The sequence below is a fragment of the Sinocyclocheilus anshuiensis genome, unplaced genomic scaffold, assembly GCF_001515605.1.
Source record: "Sinocyclocheilus anshuiensis isolate Anshui unplaced genomic scaffold, SAMN03320099.WGS_v1.1 scaffold916, whole genome shotgun sequence".
In the NCBI taxonomy this organism is placed as follows: Eukaryota; Metazoa; Chordata; class Actinopteri; order Cypriniformes; family Cyprinidae; genus Sinocyclocheilus; species Sinocyclocheilus anshuiensis.
In genome coordinates, this window is record NW_015548264.1 from 301,370 (window position 1) to 322,499 (window position 21,130).

The following is a 21,130-nucleotide window of genomic DNA, read 5'->3' on the forward strand; positions in this document are numbered from 1 at the left end:
AGTATGTGTGTGTGTGTGTGAGAGTGTGTGTGTGTGTGTGTGTGTACCTGTTTTTCTATTCTGGTGGGAACTTAAACCTGAATACACAAAGACTCATGGGGCTTCGTATCATGGTGGGGACCTACATTGAGGTATGTAAATGTAAACAAGCTAATAAATCACACAAAATGAAGTTTTTAGAAAATCTAAAATTGCACAAAGTTTCCTGTAAGGGGTAGGTTTAGGTGTACGGTTGGTGTAGGGCAGGGGTAGGCAAGTTCGGTCCTAGAGAGCCGCAGGCCTGCAGAGTTCAGCTCCAACCCTGAAAACAAAACTCACCTGCCTATAGCCTTAGTAATCCTGAAGAAAATGATTAGCTTGTTCAGGTGTGTTTGATTACGGTTGGAGCGGCTCTCTAAGACCCAACTTGCCTACCACTGGACTAGGCAATGGAACAATTATAAAAATCACTCAATATGATAAAAATAATAAATATTTCTTATATATGTCCTCATTAAATTTTTTTTGTTTTACATTTTAATCTTTTCATGTTTTCATATTTAAATTAGATTATAAAACCCAGATTTTTGGTTTTATTTTTATATTTTATAAAAATGATAAATATTTATAAAGACTTTGAAACCCAGATTATTGTATTTCAATTTCCAATTTTTTTTTTTTCATTTGTTTGTTTATTTGTTTGTTCATACGCCATGTTCATTTGTTCATTCGGTTATTTAATCGTGATATACAGAGAGCAATTACCAAGAAAAAGGAGAAAAAAGTTTTTTACAAAGAAAAAATAAGACAAAATAATTCAGAAAAAAACACCAAGATAATGATAAATAAAAAAACAACAACAACAAAAAGATTTTTTTTTTTTGCAATTTCAGACCATTTGTTTGCTTGTTTGTTTTCATTGGTTTGTTTGTACATACAACATTCATTTATTCATGAAATCGTGAATTACAGAGAGAAATTACCAAAAGAAGATTTTTACAAAGAAAAAGAGTAAACCAAAATAATTCAGATAAAATAACACCAGGATTTATTTATTTAAAAAAAAAAATCATAAATATTTCCTATAAATTTTACGTCATAATTTATTTATTTTTATTTTTTTCAGAAACCCACATTTTTATTGAGTGCTTTGCGTTTTGGACACCTTGTACTGTATGTTAAAGAGGTCTCATCATTTTTGGGTGTTGTGGTATTTTCCTGTATATATGAGCGATAGATTATGTGCTTTATGCCTGTTTTTTGCGCTCAGCCGTCTGTAATCCCTCACGATTTCTCCCTCATGTTTTCTGTCTTCCTCTGAGGGGAAATATAATGTTATGACAGAAGCACAAAGAGGCTAAATATTGCACAAACACATGTCTGTTCTCCATCCCTTTGAAACATCCCTCCACTAAAAGAACTGCATTATTAAACTCTCCGTCTTTGTCAGTAAGCCTCTCTCTCTCGCTCTCTCTCCTTTTTTTAAATTTTTTATCTATGCCAGCTTGACGTTGGCACATATGGCCAACTTCAGTAACACTCCCCACCAGTTCTATAAATACAAAGCAATCCATTAGTTCAGGGGATATTGTTCTCCTGGTAAAATAGAGAAATGATTTGATAAGAGCTTTGTGTTTTTATTGTTATTCTGTTCTTTAATGAGAGTAATCGACTGAAGCACAAAGTCTCCGAATTATCTTCTCCATCAAATATCCTGTGGCAGAGATGCTTTCTGAATAAAAATGCTGTGAGGGAAGCTCTCTCTCGCTCTCTTTTTATCTTCCTCTGAAAAGGAAGCTGCAGGGAGTCGCATTTCCTTTCATATTCCAGCTCTTACCTCTTAGAAGATTGGCAGCATGTATTATCCATCGGATTGGCTCAGATGCTTCACACATGCTCTGTTCATAAAGGAAACCCAATTACAGCAGGTCCTCAGGGGTTAAACGCCCTGGGCTCGGGGGTCCTTCCTCTTAAACAAGACGTTTCTGCAGGCTACTTGTTAATTCTTTATGTGATGGGTGTATAGCAAGGGGACGTAAGCACCTTCAACTTGCAGTCTTGTGAAAAAAATGGCTGCAGTTTGTCGCTGAACACCTTAACTGTGTCTTTGCACCAGGATGGGAGTCTCGTAACATTGTGTGCACGAGTGAGAGATTCAAAACAACTGCTGGTTGGGTCTTCCGATAAAACTCCTCCATGTTTATTTAAGCGCTCTGATTATGTCTGCTTCATTGGGTTCATGTATTCCAAGGCGTTACTCATCTTGTCTAATGAGGTGGAGCTAATTAGTGTTTAGTTGTTGAGCGTCTTCCCTTACTTTGCAAAACAGACCTCAGTTTTAGCACAATCAGAGTAACACTGAAAAACTCATTTGTAATGTTGTATATAATATGAAATAAAATATTTGAGACTTTTCTCTTATATTTTATACATATTATGTCGTCATATATTATTGTGCATTTTAATTTATAATACAACAATATTTTCTTTTTTAACGAATTTATTAAATAAAATAATTAATGTCTAATTAGGTTGAGCTAATATATGTTTAGTTGTTGTGCATCTTTCTTTTATTATTTATCCTGCGTAACACTGAAAAATAATGTATAATATTATATAGGATGTAAACTTGATTTACTTTTTATGTATTATATATTTATTTTGTATTATTTCATTATACATTTTTAAATTTACAATACAGTATATGTAATATTTCCATTATAATTATTAAAATGGTTAAATATATTATTTTAAATTGTTAAATATATTTATTTTGTCATATTTTCTGATATATACATTCTAATTTATTTATTTTATAGTTTATATATTTTTTCATAATTATTATATTTGTTATTAAATGTTATATATGTAATGGATGTATGTAAGTATTTATTCCTGATAAGACCTATATATTTTATAAATATATTATGATTATTAAAATTGTTAAATATTATATAGAGTTTTTTTATTTTTATATTTTTGTCAAATTTTATAATACATTTTCATTTTGAATTTTATATTTTATATCATTTTATATACACAGTGTTTAGAATGAAAATGTTGTATAATAAATTGAAATGTAAATTTAAAAAGTTTTTTATTTTGATATTTTTTGTCATTTTATTATATATTTTAATTTATTAAAAAAAAATGGTAATGGGTCAGAAAAATAAACAGGAAAAACAAATCCATTGTATTCAGTTAAAGTCAACAGTATTTACTTTCTAAGGGCTCGTGTTATTCCAAAGAAACCTTTTTTCTCACTGAATATCTCTAAAATGCCATCTCCAATAAAATGGTTTGCGAACAGCAATTCACATCGACTTTAAAGATAATACTTTCCTCTGAATAGCCACTTTTATCGAGGAAGCTCTGAGAATCTGCTATCTGCCTTCTCAATAAGAAAAGGTGCGCGTTTGAACTTCCTGTTCAAAAAAAGGGGCAGACTTTGTTTGAGAATGGGACCAGGCTTTCATGCACACACTCTCGTTTGCATCGAGGCCCTTCTACAGTACTGAGCTCCCCAGTGAGAACCAGCAGTGGGTGTGAATCTGTTCATTAGTGTGAGGATAGAGGGGGAGGATGAAGGCAAGGGGGGAAAAAACGAGAGCAGGGCAGATGAAGGAGATAGCTGGGGTGGGAACAGCCGGGACATTAAGGGACTGAGTGGATTGATGACTTGCCTCTTGAAGAATCGTCCCTGATGAAATTGACTTGAGGATTCCACTGTGGAACCATAACTATTCCCGAGTGCGCTCATGGGATTGGATAATCTGTTTTACTTGGCACTTTGACTCGGGAAGTGTTCGGCCTGTTCTGGTAGTAAATTATATACCCTGATCCTCTTGATTATCTCAAAAGAATCTGCGCCCTTAAAGGAACAGTTCACCCTAAAATGAAAAAATATGAAATTTAGCATTACATCACTTTCTCACTGATGTGAATGGGTGCCGTCAGAATGAGAGTCCAAACGACTGATAAAAGCATCACATTAATCCACAAGTAATCCATACAACTCCAGTTCATAAATGTCATGTGAGGTGAACAGATGTGTGTTTGAAAGAAACCAATCAATCATTAAGACGTTTTTATCTTCAAATCATTGTTTCCTACAGTACTCAAATACGACCATGATATTAATAATATTGCTTTCTCCAGTGAAAAAGCTGTCTTATCTGAATCAGGAGAGAAATATGCAGAGATCAAGCACCATTTATAACCATCCAAAACAGTTCAAAACTAATATGTTGGTGGATTTTGGAGTGAGAGAACAACAGGGAATGGACTTTGTCACTGGAGGAAGCAATATTATGAATTATGAACTTGATGGTCTAATGTTAAAAGGCCTTGATGATGGATTTGCTTCTCATAAGCACACAGCTTTTCCCATCACAAGACATTAATTTATGAACTGGAGTTTACTTGTAGATTATTATGATGTTTTTAACAGCAGTTTGAACTCTCATTCTGACGGCACCCATTCACTGCAGAGGATCCATTGATGAGTGATGATGCTACATTTCTCCAAATCTGTTCCGATGAAGAAACAAACTCATTTACATCTTGGATTGTCCGAGGGTGAGTAAACTTTCAGCAAATATTCATTTTTGAGTGAATTATTCCTTTAAACTGACCTTGAGCAAACCTCACTGCTGCAAACAAATGGAAATATATGAGGATCCCAAATGTTGAAGATGGAACAAATGAGATGGAGACTGTGTGTTGTGACGTCGACTTGTGACATTCCGTGACAAATTAGTGGCAGGGCTGCAGGACAGCGGGAACCCTGGGGGTTTGCCCGTGAATACACAGTCAATCAATACTCGCTACTGCTTACTGACAGCACAAATGCCAGCCGTTCCTCTGAGGGAGATGAGTGCAGTGTGTGTTTGTGCTCAAGGAAGAAAATGAATAAATGTCATCAGCACTGCCTACATCTATGTATTATTCAGCACTGTTTGTGTTATTTTCGCCGCTTTTTGTTTTGGAGGGATGAGGGATTTAGTGTTAGGCAAGTGAAATCTTTAGAAAAAGTGTGGAAATCTTAGTCAGAGGAGTGAAAAATATTCAGAACCTTTGCATGAAAAATTCTCACATCAGACATTCCGCTTCTTATCAAATGTTTCTGCAGAAGGTTCTCTTAAAGGGACAGTTCACCCAAAAAAGAATGTTCTGTTATTGTTTATAGACCCAAATTAACAATGACCCTATACGATAATGAACCCAATTTTAATTAATATAATATGAATTTTGTAAATGTGCAAATGTCCAGTGTTAAGCATTTTAATGTGCAATATTTGAATAAAAACAAATGTGACAGAGTAAAGGTTTAAACGTTTTAATATCTGTTTTTTTTTTTTTTTTTATGTAATACTTTTATTAAGCAAGGATGCATTAAAGGTATAGTTCACCCAAAAATGAAAATTCTCACCCTCGTTTCATTTCAAACCTGTAAGACCTTTGTTCATCTTCGGAACACAAATTAAGATATTTTTAATGAAATCCAAGAGCTTTCTGACCCTCCATAGACAGCAAAGTAACTACCACGTTCAAGGCCCAAAAAACGTAGTAAGAGTAAGGACATTGTTAAAATAGTCCATGTGACATCAGTGGTTCAACTGTAATGTTATGAAGCTACGAGAAGCTCTCGAATTTCATTAAAAATATCTTAATTTGTGTTCTGAAGATGAACGAATGTCTTACGGGTTTGGAACGACATGAGGGTGAGTAATTAATAACAGAATTGTCATTTTTGGGTGAAATATCCCTTTTTAAATTGATCAAACATTACAGTAAAGAGATTTATAATGATGTAAAATATTTCTAATACATGCTGTTCATTTGAAAGAACAAAATTCTGAAAGCAAATATATCATGGTTTCCACAAACATTTTATGTTTTCAGCATTGATTATAATAAATAATGAGCACAGCATATTAGAATGATTTCTGCGGGATAATGTGACACCGAAGACTGAAAATTCAGCTTTGCCATCACAGGAATAAAGTACATTTAAAAATCTTTATCTTCAATATTTTACAATATTATTGTTTTTACTGTATTTTTGATCAAATTTAAAATTTTTGGACTTTTCTGACTATTTTATTGGGTGTTTTATGCTGTGTTTTGTTAATTTAGAACAACATGAAGGCGAGTAAGTGATGTTGAAATTTTCATTTTTGAGGGAACTATCCCTTTAAAGATTTCTCAGCCCGTGCAATATGAAAATGCAACACTTGCAAACCTAATTCACAAGCTCCTTTAGGCGGTTTCTCATATTCTGTGCTCTTTCACAAAGACTCTCAAGGCTACATACATTTTTTCCCTCTCTCTTGCACACCCACAAAAACACTGTATTCGTCAGTTTTTGTTTTACCCTCTCTACTCAGCCTTGCCTTCACGTCAGACATTGCAATTGGCATCGAAATACAATATAATACACAATATAATAAGATGGGGTGAAACACCTAGGTGGTAACCTAAGGTTAAAGTCACAAAATCATTTCTCACCCAGTATGCCATTGTGGTTGAAGTTGTCATTGAACTGATTGGATCTGAGGGACGCTCAGCATAGCTTTCTGTGAGAGTGTAATCCAGGGACAAGCACTGAAAGTTGAATAGATTCTGAAGAGCATCATTATCAACAGCTGTTGGATACGCTCCTTTCAAGACGCCCATGGCAGAAGCACTATTTGTCTCCCTTTCTTTGTGTCTGGTGTGAGGACAAACATCAAATATACTTATGTAGATTTGCATCCATTTAGCAATTTGAAAAGGTTGTGGAAACAGGATAATACACTCTAGCATAACTCAACATTAGAATATGCACTTTATGGCATTTTTATAATGAAATTATGGTGATAGATAAACATTGTATATAATTGAACATTTTCTGCTTTGTTATTCTTGTTTGTGAGCATATTTTACACACACACACACACACACACAAAGAAGCCTCTTACGGTCACCATAGCTGCATTTATTTACTAATTTAAAAATACTATAAAAACAGGAATATTGTGAAATATTATTCAAAATTTAAAATATTTTTTAAAATCTATTTTAATCTATTTTAAAATGTAATTTATTCTGCAAAGCTGAATTTTCAGACGATCTTCAGTGTCACATGATCCTTCAGAAATCATTCTAATATGCTCATTTGCTGTTCAAGAAACATTTATTATTATAATTAATGTTGAAAACAGTTGTGCAGAATGTTTTATAAGATTTTTTGATGAATAGAAAGCCTAAAATAATAACATTTATTTGAACTGGAAATCTCTTGATGTAAAAGAATAAATAAATAAATACAAAGTGTGTACACACACACACACACACACACACACACACACACACACACACTTAATAAAGATACTGTATAGATATACCCTAGAGAAAAAATAAATATACTAAAATGTATTTGAAAACATTTATTTCATGCTAAGTATGCTACAAATACCTTTACATATTTATTGTACTTAATAAAAAAATGTGCTGCAATTGTACTTTTAGTATACTAAACCGGTATACTTAAAGTCTGCTAAACTGGAACAACTTATTTTGTTCTTAATGCACTTTAATTGTGCAGAAGTAGTGCTGAAGTCCAACTAAAGATATACTTAAATATATTTGATTGTGCTAAAGTGGAACTATTGCAAGTATACTTCAAACACACTTTAAATATCTTGCATTTAAAGACTGATATTATTCAAAGATCATACAATCCTCATCAATAGTCACATTAAAATAGTTTAATTATAATTTTGATATCAGCAGGTCTCAAGCGATATGTCAGTAAATAGATTTGAACTATACTTAGTATGAAATAACTGTATTTTAAATATATTACGTTTTTACTAGGGTGTATACACACATACACACACTCTCTTTAAACGTCTTTCTGACTTCAAATGCCATAACAGATCATATTGAACAATATTTCATACTATTTTTAAAAAAAATTTCATGATGTGTGACAACTTTTGACGTCATTCAGGCACAGTTGTGCTCACCTGTGCTTTTTCCATACACTTCTTGAGTTTTCTCATGCGTGTCTCCACCTTGTCTCTTCAGACATCGACGAGTGCTCCGATGGATTTGTGGAGTGTGACAGTCGAGCCACTTGCGTCAACCTACCTGGCTGGTATCACTGCGAGTGTCGCGATGGCTACCATGACAACGGAATATTCTCAGCCAATGGAGAGTCATGTGAAGGTAACTTGTTTTGAATGAAACTGTGCTTCTTTTGAATGGAAGTCATTTTGCACTTAGCATGGTTGTAGTTAACAAGATCATGCTAACCAGCTAAACCATGACTCCTTGGATTTAACAAGTGACTTAATTGGTGTCTTCTTTGTTTCTGGTTGGTAGACATTGATGAATGTGAGATGGGGCGGCACAGCTGTGCTAATGACACCGTGTGCTTTAACGTTGACGGAGGTTATGACTGCCGCTGTCCGCACGGTAGGAACTGCACTGGCGACTGTGCCCATGATGGGAAGGTGAAACACAACGGGCAGATTTGGGTGCTGGATGACGACAGGTGCTCGGTCTGCTCCTGTCAGGTGAGCTGAAGGGGCTGATGGGAATTGTAGTCAAAGGAAACCTGATTTTTTTTTTTTACTCAGACTCTTGTCTTTCTGTCCTGTTTCAGTCGGGGTTAGTGATGTGTAGACGGATGGTGTGTGACTGTGAGAATCCCACGGTGGATGTGTTGTGCTGTCCTGAATGCGACCCTCGTCTGAGTTCTCAGTGTTTGCATCAGAACGGTCTGCTGGCGTACAGTAACGGAGAGACCTGGGTGGAGAACTGCCAGCAGTGCCAGTGCATGGTGAGTGGCAGCATGTTACGCCAACTCGATGTGGTAATGCGTTATGATTGCCAGTATATATTTATAAACTAGTATATGGTTGACATTAGAAAGAGCTATTGCTAAAGAACATTAGACAAGATTCTGTTAAACGATTATTGAAATATCTCCGCATTTAGAAATAAACAGTGGGGCCCAAATGTCTGATACCACTAGTAAAAATGTATTTTGCATACAGTTTTTTGTCATTATAAAATATGTTAATGAACCTGATATATTATAAAACCTAGTGGTTCATACAGTATGATGTGAAAATGTTCCAAATAGCATCTTGTGTATTTTAATGGAAGCAACAACAAATTAAATTTGTTAAATGTCATATTTTATATTATTTTATATATATTTTAAATGTCACAAATCTATTATAAATATGTAGAATTTAAGTATTTACACATTTTTTAAATATTTTAAATAATATACATATTATATTTTTAATAATAAAAGAAAATATTTAAAATTCTTATCATACTTTTTCTTTGTTTTTCAAAATCTACATTTAAATAAAAAAGATGTCATTAAAAATTAAAATATTCTCAGACTTTTGGATATGATTATATTTGTATGTCATTTAATTATAATTGAATTATTCAATATGAGGTAAATGTAACATTTGTATATTATTTTATATATTATATTTTAAATGTCAAAGATTTTTCTTTATTAATATATATTAAGTATGTATATTTTAAAAATAATAAAATATATTTAAACATTCTTAAATATTTTTATCATACTTTTGCTTTGTTCTACATTTTTAAATCTAAATTTAAAAACAATTAAATAAAAAACTTAATGTTTTCTCAGACTTTTGCATATTATTATTATTTGTGATAACATATTATATAAATGATTTAATAGTAATAATAATAATAATAATAATAATAATAGTATCTGTTTGTAGTAGTAAAAATATTTTGAAAACTATTTAGAAACATTTTTTGGAGTTTTGGTAATGATTTTTAAATCAATTTTTTGCAAGACTTTTAACATCAATTAAATGAAAGCACTTTTAACTAATGACCACCCACATTAATATATCAACAGCTCTTCAGTATTCAGCAGGACTATGCTAATCATAGCATAACTTGTCATAGTTCTACAAGTACATTGGCAAAAACAGCCTGAGAGTCAGAGTGAAAATGGTCACGTAAAACTGAACTGCAACTTTTTGGTTCAAGCAACCTTGACTGCCATTATAACTGGACTCGAGGAAAAGAATATGATGCAAAAGTATGAAATATGTCCACTTTAGCAAATAGTATGCATTCACACATGCACAACGCTCAGAATAAACTCCACTGTCATTCTGTTCCCTGTGTTATTAGATTCAGATTCAGAGAAACTGCTGGTCACAGTGGAACTTTCTGCAATATAGTCAGGAAGCCTTGCGCCAAAACCTTGAACAATGCAGTTTTCAGCCCCTCTGGTGTTTTTCCCTCCTGTGTGCTGTGGTTCAGCCCTGAACTTTCATCCAGAAGCCATTTTTCTTTCTTCATGCAGAACATTTTTCACTCTGTGAAGAATTGAATTATAAAGTCCAGCTAACTCTATCTTTCTCTCTAGTGAAAATCCTTACTACAGTATTTGCTGAGCTGACAATGGGTTCAAACAGGGCTCCTAAACTTTCATATGACATGCCAGGCTCCCAGCTTACATTTTCTTTGTCTGAGAGTTTTTTTTTTTTTCAGAGAACGAAACCTTTTCCTCAGAGTTTAGGACTGCTAAACTTGTAGGTCTGTAATGAATTCAGTTAAAGACCTCTAGACAGTTGTGGATGGTTTAACCAACGAAAGGCTTGTTTTCCAGGCTAATACTAAAGCCAGGCTCTGGATTAATTGCTCAATAACTGACTTTCAATTGAAAGTGTAATCTGTGTCCGAGAAAGGAACATGATCAAACAGATCCAGTTTTGCATGGCCATATTGAAATTTCATTAGGTTTCAGTACAGCTGCTTTTTGTTTGTCTCTTTTATGTTGTTCTTATACTGTTATTATCACATTCTCTTTCAGTCAGCGCTTTCTTTTAGTCGTTTTCAACCCCCTTTACTCTTCGATTCCCTCTTCTCATCAGTTTTTTTTTCCTGGTTCCCTGTGAAGTAAAAGAACACAGAACTTGAAAGAGAGGAAGAGACACCGAAAAAGAGAGAATGGGGCAGGAAGAATGCTTTGTGTTTTAAGAATACAAAAGTGTGAGGAGTGAAAGAACAAAGAACGTTTCCGGAACAGAAAACTCCAGGAGGGGAGAGAGAGACATTCAGAGAAATATCTGCATTCTCTTTGTAATCAAGGTCTAAGTAACCTGCTCAGTCTGAGTCAGGATGTAATCTGAAAAATATGTTGTCTTGCAGCGAAATTCAGCAGTCGGTTCACCCAAAAAATTAATCATTTATTCACCCTCATGTGGTTTTGAACCTGTATCTTCTCGGAAACACAAAAGGAAAAGATTTTAATAATGCACAGATCAACTGTAAGAGTTCAAAACCAAAAAAGTGTCTATTGAAAAAGTCAAAATTTAACCCATCATTTACATTGAGTCAGTGAGTTGAAGTCAAGAACTGGGTTCGTCCAATCTGCAACCGATTTATTTAGACCAGAACAGCGGATTCATTAGAGTAAATCAACAGATTCATTCAAATGATTCGACTCAAGGAAGAAATTAATACTTTTATTCAGCAAGGACACAATAAATAGATGATAGTAAAGACTTATAATGGTAAAAGGTTTACATTTCAAATAAATGCTGTTCTTTTGAACTTTCTATTCATCAACGAATCATCAAAAATCATGGTTTCCACAAAAATATGAAGCAGCACAACTTTTTACAACATTGATAATAATATAAAATGAAAAATGTAATTCAGCTTTATTATCACAGGAATAAATTGCATCTTAAAATATACTAAAATAGTAATTTTGAATTGTAATAATATATTACTGTTTTTGCTGTTTTTGATCGAATAAATGCAGCCATATGCATTTATATTTATATACACAAACAAACACACACACACATTCATTTTTTTTTCTCAGCTAATGCACTTACACTACATTACAGAGTGAAAAAAGATGTGATTCCTCACAAAGTAAAGTGACTTAGTATTAACTGAAAGGCGGGACTTCATGCCACCATATTAAGCAAATGATCTCCTCATACTGTCCCTAGATAAACACACACTAGTGTTTCTTCTCTGTCTGTCTTACTCACACTTACCGTGCAGTGTTTATTCAGACTGACCTTCACACACTTTTATGTTTGTCATTCTAAGTACACCATCACTTTATCCTTGCACCTGTGGAAAGCATCCAAAAAGGATCAAAGCTCTGATATATTTTGACACATCACCTGCAGTCCAGCAGATGTTACACAAAGTTTTAAAGAATGCTGGAGGAAACAGAGCCCTGTGTGTGACTATATTAAACCATCTCTGACCTAGGAGTGTCGTATCGATCCTTCATTACACGCTCCTCTCTGGATCAGTGAGCGCAACACACTATTTGTGATTTGCAGCATGTTAAAGTGGAAGTGTATAATTTATGTGCTACTAGCCTCACCGAACGGAATTGTGAAAATATTGATTCTATTCTGTATCGGATTGAAATATGTCTCTGTCTGTGTGTTTCTCAGAGGGGTGAAGTGGACTGCTGGCCGATATCGTGTGCGCCGGTGGCTGACTGTGAGTTTACAGTGGTTCCGGAGGGCGAGTGCTGTCCACGCTGCATCACGGACCCCTGTCTGGCCGATACCGTTCGGAATGACATCTCCAAGACCTGTGTGGATGAATACGGGATCACTCGCTTCAGCGGCTCTGCTTGGACCAAACACGGCACTGAGTGTTCCCTCTGCCAGTGCAAGGTACTTGACACTTACATAATCACCCACAGACGCACACGTTGCAAATCACCAAGATTTATTATTGCGTATTTAGATGTTAACCCCTGTGCTTGTCATTATTTTTAAGCTGGATCCTTTCACATAAAACAAAGGCAGCTTCCACAGGCCCACTAAGGGTTTCATGGACATCTGGCTAATTTATTTTTAAACATTTTAATACCAATTCAGTCAAAGGCAAAGGCTTTTGGTGGTGCGCCCAGTCACAGCTTTGATTTTATTGTTTTGGTGCATATAAATATTATTCATAAAACACTTACATTGAGATCCAAAAATCTGAGACCCCATTGAATAGAGACATCTAGAACGTAATTAAAACCTTGAAAAAACTAAGATCAAAGAAATCAAAGGAACTTTATGATAAGTTAGCATTAATGGATCTTTTTCACAGACTTTGATGACATGTTTCCATGGTTATTAGCATTGTAAATCAAGTTTTTTATATTTTTATTTAAAAATTTAATACACATTTATAACACTATACTTTGTGTTTTCTTGTCTTAGAATTAAATGACATAAAACTAAACTAAATCATTATAGAAGCTTGTTTCCACCATGGGATTTTTTTATTTTATTTTTGTATTAATTGCGACCTTTTTTCTCACAATTCTGCATTTATATATCACAATTCTGAGTTTATTTCTTGCATTCTTTTTTTTCTCAGAATTGCAGGGAAAAAGTCAAAATTGCAAGATGTTAACTCGTGTTTCTGAGTTTATAACTCGCAGTTCTGACATTTTTATTTAAAAATTTAATACACATTTATAACACTATACTTTGTGTTTTCTTGTCTTAGAATTAAATTACATAAAACTAAACTAAATCATTATAGAAGCTTGTTTCCACCATGGGATTTTTTTATTTTATTTTTGTATTAATTGCGACCTTTTTTCTCACAATTCTGCATTTATATATCACAATTCTGAGTTTATTTCTTGCATTCTTTTTTTTCTCAGAATTGCAGGGAAAAAGTCAAAATTGCAAGATGTTAACTCGTGTTTCTGAGTTTATAACTCGCAGTTCTGACTGTGAGATGTAAAATTCTGTAAATTCTGAGATGTAAAATTCTGTTGTGAGAAAAAAAAATACTGGATTGTGAGATAAAAACTTGCAGTTGAGCACAGTTGTGAAAATACATCTTGTTAATTTATAAATTATGAAATTATTGTGTTATTCATTACAATTTATATTTTCTATGAAGTCCCACTCATGACAATTAAAAAGTTATGTATAGAATCCCCTTTCTGCCATGGAATAAAATAAAGGTAATTGTGACTTGATCTCATAATTCATAATGTTTTTCCTCACTGTTCTGAGTTTTAGAATTTTAAGATATAAACTCAGAATTGTGAGATATAATGACTTTCTTGCAGTTCCAAATTCACATCTTGCATTTTTTTTTTCAGAACTCAGTTTACATAGCACATTTTTTTCCTGCCACTGAATAAAAAATTATAAAAATGTATTTGCGAATTTTTAGCTTACAATTTGGACCTTTTTTTCTATATCTCGCAATTCTGAGTTTATATATTACAATTCTGATTTTTAATATAAACTCTGTGAACTGTGAGAAAAAAAGCTTGAAGTCACAATTAACTTTTTTAAATTCTATTGGAGAAATGGGCTTCTATACATATTTTTTTAGCATGCCATGATTGGGGCTTCTTATAAAATATACATTGTAATAAAAAAAATATATATATATTAATAACTGAATTTCATAATAAATAAATAAGATATATTTTCACTAGTGGTCTGACATTTGGACACCTCTCTAAATGATGTGCCAAGTCATTTATAGATAAATAGCTAAGAAACATGGACAGTACACAGAAAATGGTCCCGGATGCTGTGAGATTTGTCTGTGTGAGATGAATTAGATGAATGCAGGAATAAAGAACAGATCTCAGGGACAGGAGAGAATTCATCAACTTATTAAAGCACCTTATGTGACTGGCCAAGGTCATCAGCATCATTTGAGCTGAGCGATGAATCATGAGACGCTGTACTGATGCTTATTTAATGCGTTACACACATACAGTATGGAAATGCTTGAGTGAGTGTCAAATTGGCTACTTTCCTTTTTTGACTAATGTCTCCTTCCATTTCCTTCCCTCCCTCCCTCTCTTTTTCTCTACAGAATGGTCACATCTGTTGCTCTGTGGACCCTTTGTGCCTCTAGTCCTATTCAAAGACAAAATGTCTGACTAGTTTTCTTTTTCTCGCTGTCTGTTTTACTTCCCCCCTCTTTGCCTCGGCTCTCTGTACAGTTTCATCCCCTTCAGAAGATCATTTTATACCAAATCCTCACATGTATTATAACATAAACAATATACAGATAGCGCAGTCATACATAACAAAAGATAAAGCAACCAGTCGTTTTAGCTTTGAACGGTGTTTCAGATTTGCTTGATGCATTTGATAAGATGTTTATTTGTCGTTTATCAATTATCATCGGAAACCATGATGCAATATTCAGATAAAGAGTTCAAGTTTTGCGAATTCCATTTGATTTTCAGGTTTCAGTATCAAAACTATGTTGAAAAATAAAGGTTAACTTGTCAGTGATTGCAGTGTTTTGTGCTTGATGGGTTCAACAGACTGCAGACATGGTCAAATCCTTTGTAAATGACCTTACAGTGTTTACTTCTTTCAGTATTAATGGTTGTTCCGCTCCCTTTCTGGGAAAATATGATCTTGATGTTGTGAATAGTTTATTTAGTGTTTGTTTCTTACGTCTTTTGAATTCTGTCTTTACTTTGATGTTTTATGTTGCACCTCTTGTCAAATTGATGTTTTGTTTCCTTCAATGGCTCGGTGCACTATTGTGTCATGGTGAAATAAAAGGTTTCCATTGAAAAATATGCAGATGCATTGTTGTTGTTTTTTATTTATTTAACACAAAACAGTATAACAACTCTAACTGAACAGTTGGCATTTGTTTATCAGAAAATCTCACATGCTGAACTCCATCTGAAACATTTTTGTTGCCATTTACTAAATATTTTATTTATTTTTTATTTAGCTGTATTTCAGAAAATGTTAGTATGTATAAATACATAAAATGTATTCATGTTTTACACATTAGACTTTCAATAGAGGGCATGCGTTGTTTTCGATGTTTGATGCAAGTTGAAATTTTGTTTATAATAAGTCATGCGATTTGTAAAAGTCAAAATATAATTTATATGAATTGCAGTTTGATGAGTCTATTTTACGTCCAAGATGTGAAGTATTCCGGAGTCTTATTATAGTTTGATTTAGATTAGAATTTGATTAAAGATTACAGATTACAAAGATTTTTCTTTGGAATAACATGCACAGATGAATCTTTCACAATAAGACTAGATAAGATTTTGATTTCATCTTGACTTTAAGTATATTTTTTGAGAGGCTTTGGGATCTTTGAGGCTACTGTGGGTTTGAAATATACAACGGAACATCAGAATAATGTTGTTTTCTTTTCAACATCATTATTTTGTCCACTTGTTTCCATCCTTGCTGATTCATTGTCATCTTCCATGTATCTTTTCCCTTTCAAGTCTCTATTTAATAGAGCTTTCTGTCTCTTTTCATCAGTCTGGTGTCTGGGTTCTTCTCATGCAGGATGAACATGGGTTTATTTCAGTGCCAGTAATCCTGTGCAATTACACTTGGTTTGAATAGTTGGTTGATAGTGGCTGGTTCTGTTTTCCCGGCCTCTACAGCCTCTCTCATCTCTTTCTTTCACACGCACACACAGTTTTCCTGATGCAGGAGATTACTGCAGTGTGATGCCTCTCATTTCCGTGATTTTACTGATCCCACAGATTAGGGACCATACTGCAGATCTGATGTCACTGTGCCAGCCCTCGCCTTATGAGAGCCTCGCCATGTGCCAACCTTTATCTGACCTATAATGTATGCTATATGTGTAGACATATGGTTGTGGGTATGTCTCTGTTTTCTCTTGATGAAATACGTGTCTAATGTAAGTAGCTATTTATAGAATCGGCATTTGGGATCTTGGCACAAACTTTTGGAAAATTGATGTACTGCAGTGTCACATGCTAAACTCCATCTAACGGTCATGCAGAATAATGCATCAATATGAGCTTTGTAATTACTAATACACAGCCAATATGCTAGTGATATGCATACTAATAAGCAACTCATTAATAGCGAGAATTAATCCTTAAAATAAAGTGTTACCTTAATTTTAAAAATGAAAAATAAAATAAAATAACACCATAATATATACAATAAATAGTAAATGCCATTTAAAATGGTTTTAGATGGAGTTTAGCATGTGACACTGCAGTACATCAATTTTCCAAAAATGTTAGATCCCTTAATCCACCCCCATACCTAAACTTAACAACTACCTTACTGACTATTAATAAGCAGCAAATTAGGAGTTTGTTCAGGGAAAACTCTTAGTTAATAGTGGATATGTGTTCCCTATTCTAAAGTGTTACCAAAATGAATTGAATTTAAAAATAAATTTAAATTAATTCTTTTGCTATATTGATTTGTATGACCACATTAGTAATAATAATAATAATAGTAATAATAATAATAATTAATATTATTGTTATTATTATTAGCACTTAAGATTAATTAGTGAAGGCAAATATGATTAAAAATTGTGGAATAGAATAGTGGAAACATACTAAACTCCATGTAAAACTATTTTAAACACCACTTAATAATAGTTTTTTTCCTTTCTTTTTTTAAACAATTTTTATTCATTTTTTCTTTAAATGTTCATTTACACTTAAGTAGTTTTGCTGTCAGCCTTTACAACCAAATGTTAATAGTATTAATATTTCTAATTATTATTATTAGTAGTAGTGGTAGTAGTAGTATTAGTAAAACAGCAGGAGCACTTAAAATGAAATAGTGAAGGTAAATATGATAGAAAGCTGGAAACATGCTAAACTCCATCTAAAACTAGTTTAAATCCTGTTTATTACCTGTTTGTTTGTTTTTTTATTTGTTCATTTAATATTTTTATTCATTTTTATTTTATTCCAGTTACTATTTTTTTAATGTTTATATGTATTTGTCTCACTGCAAGAGCACTTAAAATGGTGGGGAAAAAACATTCAGATGATTTTCACAGAAGCACTTTTATGTATTTATTTATTTAAAATAATCAATCAATCAATCTTATTGGACGCATCACGGTTTTCAATTCTTAGTGGCGGGGATGCAGTATAAAGTTTTCTGTTACCAGTGTTGTTAAAATGCCATTCGGTGCTATAATCAGCCATGATCAGTTGATCATGATCATGAGCAAAATTGTCTGATAACAAAGATAAAATTTGTTTTAATGCCATAACATCTCGTCATTCCGACATAATTGAGTGGACAAAAATAATATGCGTGTGGCAGCAATGCATTGCATACATGTGAGCAAAAGTACTATTAAATTATTATTATTTTTATTTTAAGTAGGAAAAATTACTGATTGCACCTTTGACCTATAATCACCATGCTGATTACAATTTTTGTAGCCATGCTTATTATTCTTATCTTCTCTCTCTCTTTCTCACCAAGTGCTTGTTTTTTTAATCTCTTGCCATTTTCAGCACAGTGTGTAATCTTGCTGAAGTGGTGAATCGGGTCCCTGCCAAAACTAACTGGCAATGTCTCTTTCCCCATTCTGTTGGACACTTTGGCTCTATATTTGTCTGCCGGCTAATGGAGAGCCAAGAGTCTGACTCTAGTGCTTCCTCATGCCTGTGAAGAGCAGAGAGGAAGAGAGAAGGGGGGAGGGGGACCAAGTGACCCGGCATGTTGTCTGGTTATCCAGCTGGCTCTGAAAAGCCTGTAGCAGAGAAGAGCCCCACGCTTGAGCGGAAATATCAGCACCACGGAGAGCTCCTCTGAGATCTTCTCTTACGTCAGCGCCGGAGGGACAGACTGCCAACAAATCTGACTCTCAAAGAGGATAGAGCGTCTCTTTATGACTGTTTGACTAAGTTTTACAGGCTTGAAGGGATACTTCACCCCAAAATGAACATTCAGGCGTCATTTACTCACCTTCGTGTTGTTCCAAACCTCTACTGTATCACTTTCTTTCTGACATGGAAACCAAAAGAAATTCTGCTAGTTGATAAAATATTTTAGAGCTTGGAAAACAAGAAAAAATATGTTTTAATTATAAAAATGCATCTGGAATTTTACCATTTTAATAATTTGCATGTCTTATGACTGTGAGAATTCTGTTTTAACAAACAATTGCTGAGGGGGTGAAAAGTATTAACTTGATTTTTAGTTTTAACTTATTTTAATGTTTTTTTTTTATATCTTATTTTAAGTAATTTTGAGGCTCCTTTGTAAGTCTGCTAAGCCCTGATTGAGAACCACTGCTGTACAGAAATACAACAAAAGATATCAAAGCAAATAACTGTCTGACTCCTACAGTATGTACACCTAGCATATTTAAATGTTACACAGTTTAAATTTTGTTTATTCATTTTAACTATGATAAAAAAAATATCATAAAGTATCAACCTAATAATTCAGTGCAATGTTTTTTGGGCTATTAAAATGATGCTGGGGTTTCCTCAAACCCTGAGAGTTATGCAAATTGTCCATAATATGTGATGTTGTACATTTCCTAATATATAAACTGTTTCTGACAGGAGGAAATGTTCACTGAGGTTAGCGAAGGGTGTGATGCTCTGACCTGTCGTATCCAGTTCAGCAAGACACCACTTTAGAGAGGAGCAGACACATTAAAAACCTCTGATCCGCCAGAAGAAAAGGAATCATGTTACCTTTGATCTTCACTGAATGAAGGAAGTCACGGTGCGAAATCTCCGTCTCGCTCTCTTTCACTCTCCCTTGCTTTCCCCCCTCCCTCTTTCCTTCAATCCCACCTTTTCAGCTCACTTCAGTCAATTGAAATTAAGAAGATCTGTAGCGAGATCCATTTTCTTGGCCATATTACTTTTACAGGCCCATAGAAGCGTCTTGAATGATCTAATTTCACTGCATGGACAGTGAAGTTTCCTTTTTTACATCATATTTACTGGCGCTTTAATAGTTACTCTGTTACCAGCAGCACTACGGCTGTAGTTTAAAGTCATCTCGAGCCAATCTGAAGTCAGATGAATCATTTCGATGGTTGAGAACCTCTACTTTGATATGAGTTTACTCTGACATAAAACCACCTAAGCACTCAGTGTGTGAAAAGCATGAATACTGAAGTATGGCAGAAGGGGGATTGGTTATGCTGTGTTGAAGGTTCAGCGGATCTACGGCCAGGGCTTTTCCTTTGATGTCTGTGCCATGCAGTAATGAACACTCTTGAATAGCATGAATATTTTGAGCTGCCACTTTTTATTTTATTATTTTTCTCTAATAAAGCTCGGCGATACACTCAAGGGACTTAATGCAGAGTTTAAAAGCAGTCTTTGTCGCTAAGAAATAAATCCTTTTTTATTCCTGCTATGAGTCTCTTTTCATATGCTTTGCAAAAGAGATTTATTTTCAATTTATGGCTTGAATAATTTAGGCCTAATAGACTTCATCATTCATAGTTTTGTATTCCGTAGAAAATGATAGTTTCCAATTACATGACCATAATGAGAGATGATGTAGGGGGTGAGATTCTAACACACCCCTAACAGATGTAAATCTGAATATTTTCACTCCCAATTACGATTATTAATAAGGCTTAATAATCATTATCACCTCTCACCCTGGGTATAATCATTTGGAGAATGTGATAGGGGAGAGAAGGGGGTCCCATGATACTCTCTGAGACACAGATGTACTGTACATGCCTCTTGTACACACATATAGAAACAGAGCTTATGTTAAATAAGGTGGATGGTAAATAAGGATAAATAATTAATTAATTAATTAATTAATTAATTAATAATTAATACATAATTAAATAAGGATGGTACTCCCCTAGTTATGCTTGGAGACGTCAACATCCACCTAGATAAACCTCAGGCTGCAGACTTCCACACTCTGCTTGCCTCTTTTGATCTCAAACGAGTGTCAACTGCTGCTACTCACAAATCAGGCAACCAACTGGACCTTATTTACACACGATACTTCTCCACTGATCATGTACTGGTTAATCCACTGCACACCTCGGATCACTTCCTCCTCACTCTTAACCTCAACATGGGTCCTGACACAACACATACCCCTCCACGTGTCACTTTTCGACGTAACCTACGCTCACTCTCACCCTCCCGGCTATCTGCTATGGTTTCATCTTCACTTCCTCCCCCTAAACAGTTAGCATCTCTTGATGCTAACAGTACTACTGATACTTTCTGCTCCACTCTTATGGGTTGTGAGTAAATGATGATTGAATTTTCATTTTGTGGTGAAAAAATGAACCAGTAGCTGCTCGCATAAAATTCAAGGCATTAATGTTTACC

The 21,130-nt window shown here is 34.0% G+C and overlaps 1 protein-coding gene across 1 annotated transcript in view; it reads left to right on the forward strand.

Moving 5' to 3' along the window:
• The window catches only part of LOC107655539 (protein kinase C-binding protein NELL2), a 52,270-nt gene extending 36,676 nt beyond the window's left edge, over positions 1-15,594 (forward strand). Inside the window, exons 15-19 of the mRNA XM_016443058.1 lie at positions 8,053-8,193; positions 8,350-8,543; positions 8,633-8,809; positions 12,474-12,701; positions 14,878-15,594. Of these exons, the coding sequence (XP_016298544.1) occupies positions 8,053-8,193; positions 8,350-8,543; positions 8,633-8,809; positions 12,474-12,701; positions 14,878-14,919 (782 nt within the window). The 3' untranslated portion in view covers positions 14,920-15,594. The remainder of the gene's footprint in view (positions 1-8,052; positions 8,194-8,349; positions 8,544-8,632; positions 8,810-12,473; positions 12,702-14,877) is intronic.
• The last annotated feature ends 5,536 nt before the right edge of the window (positions 15,595-21,130 follow it).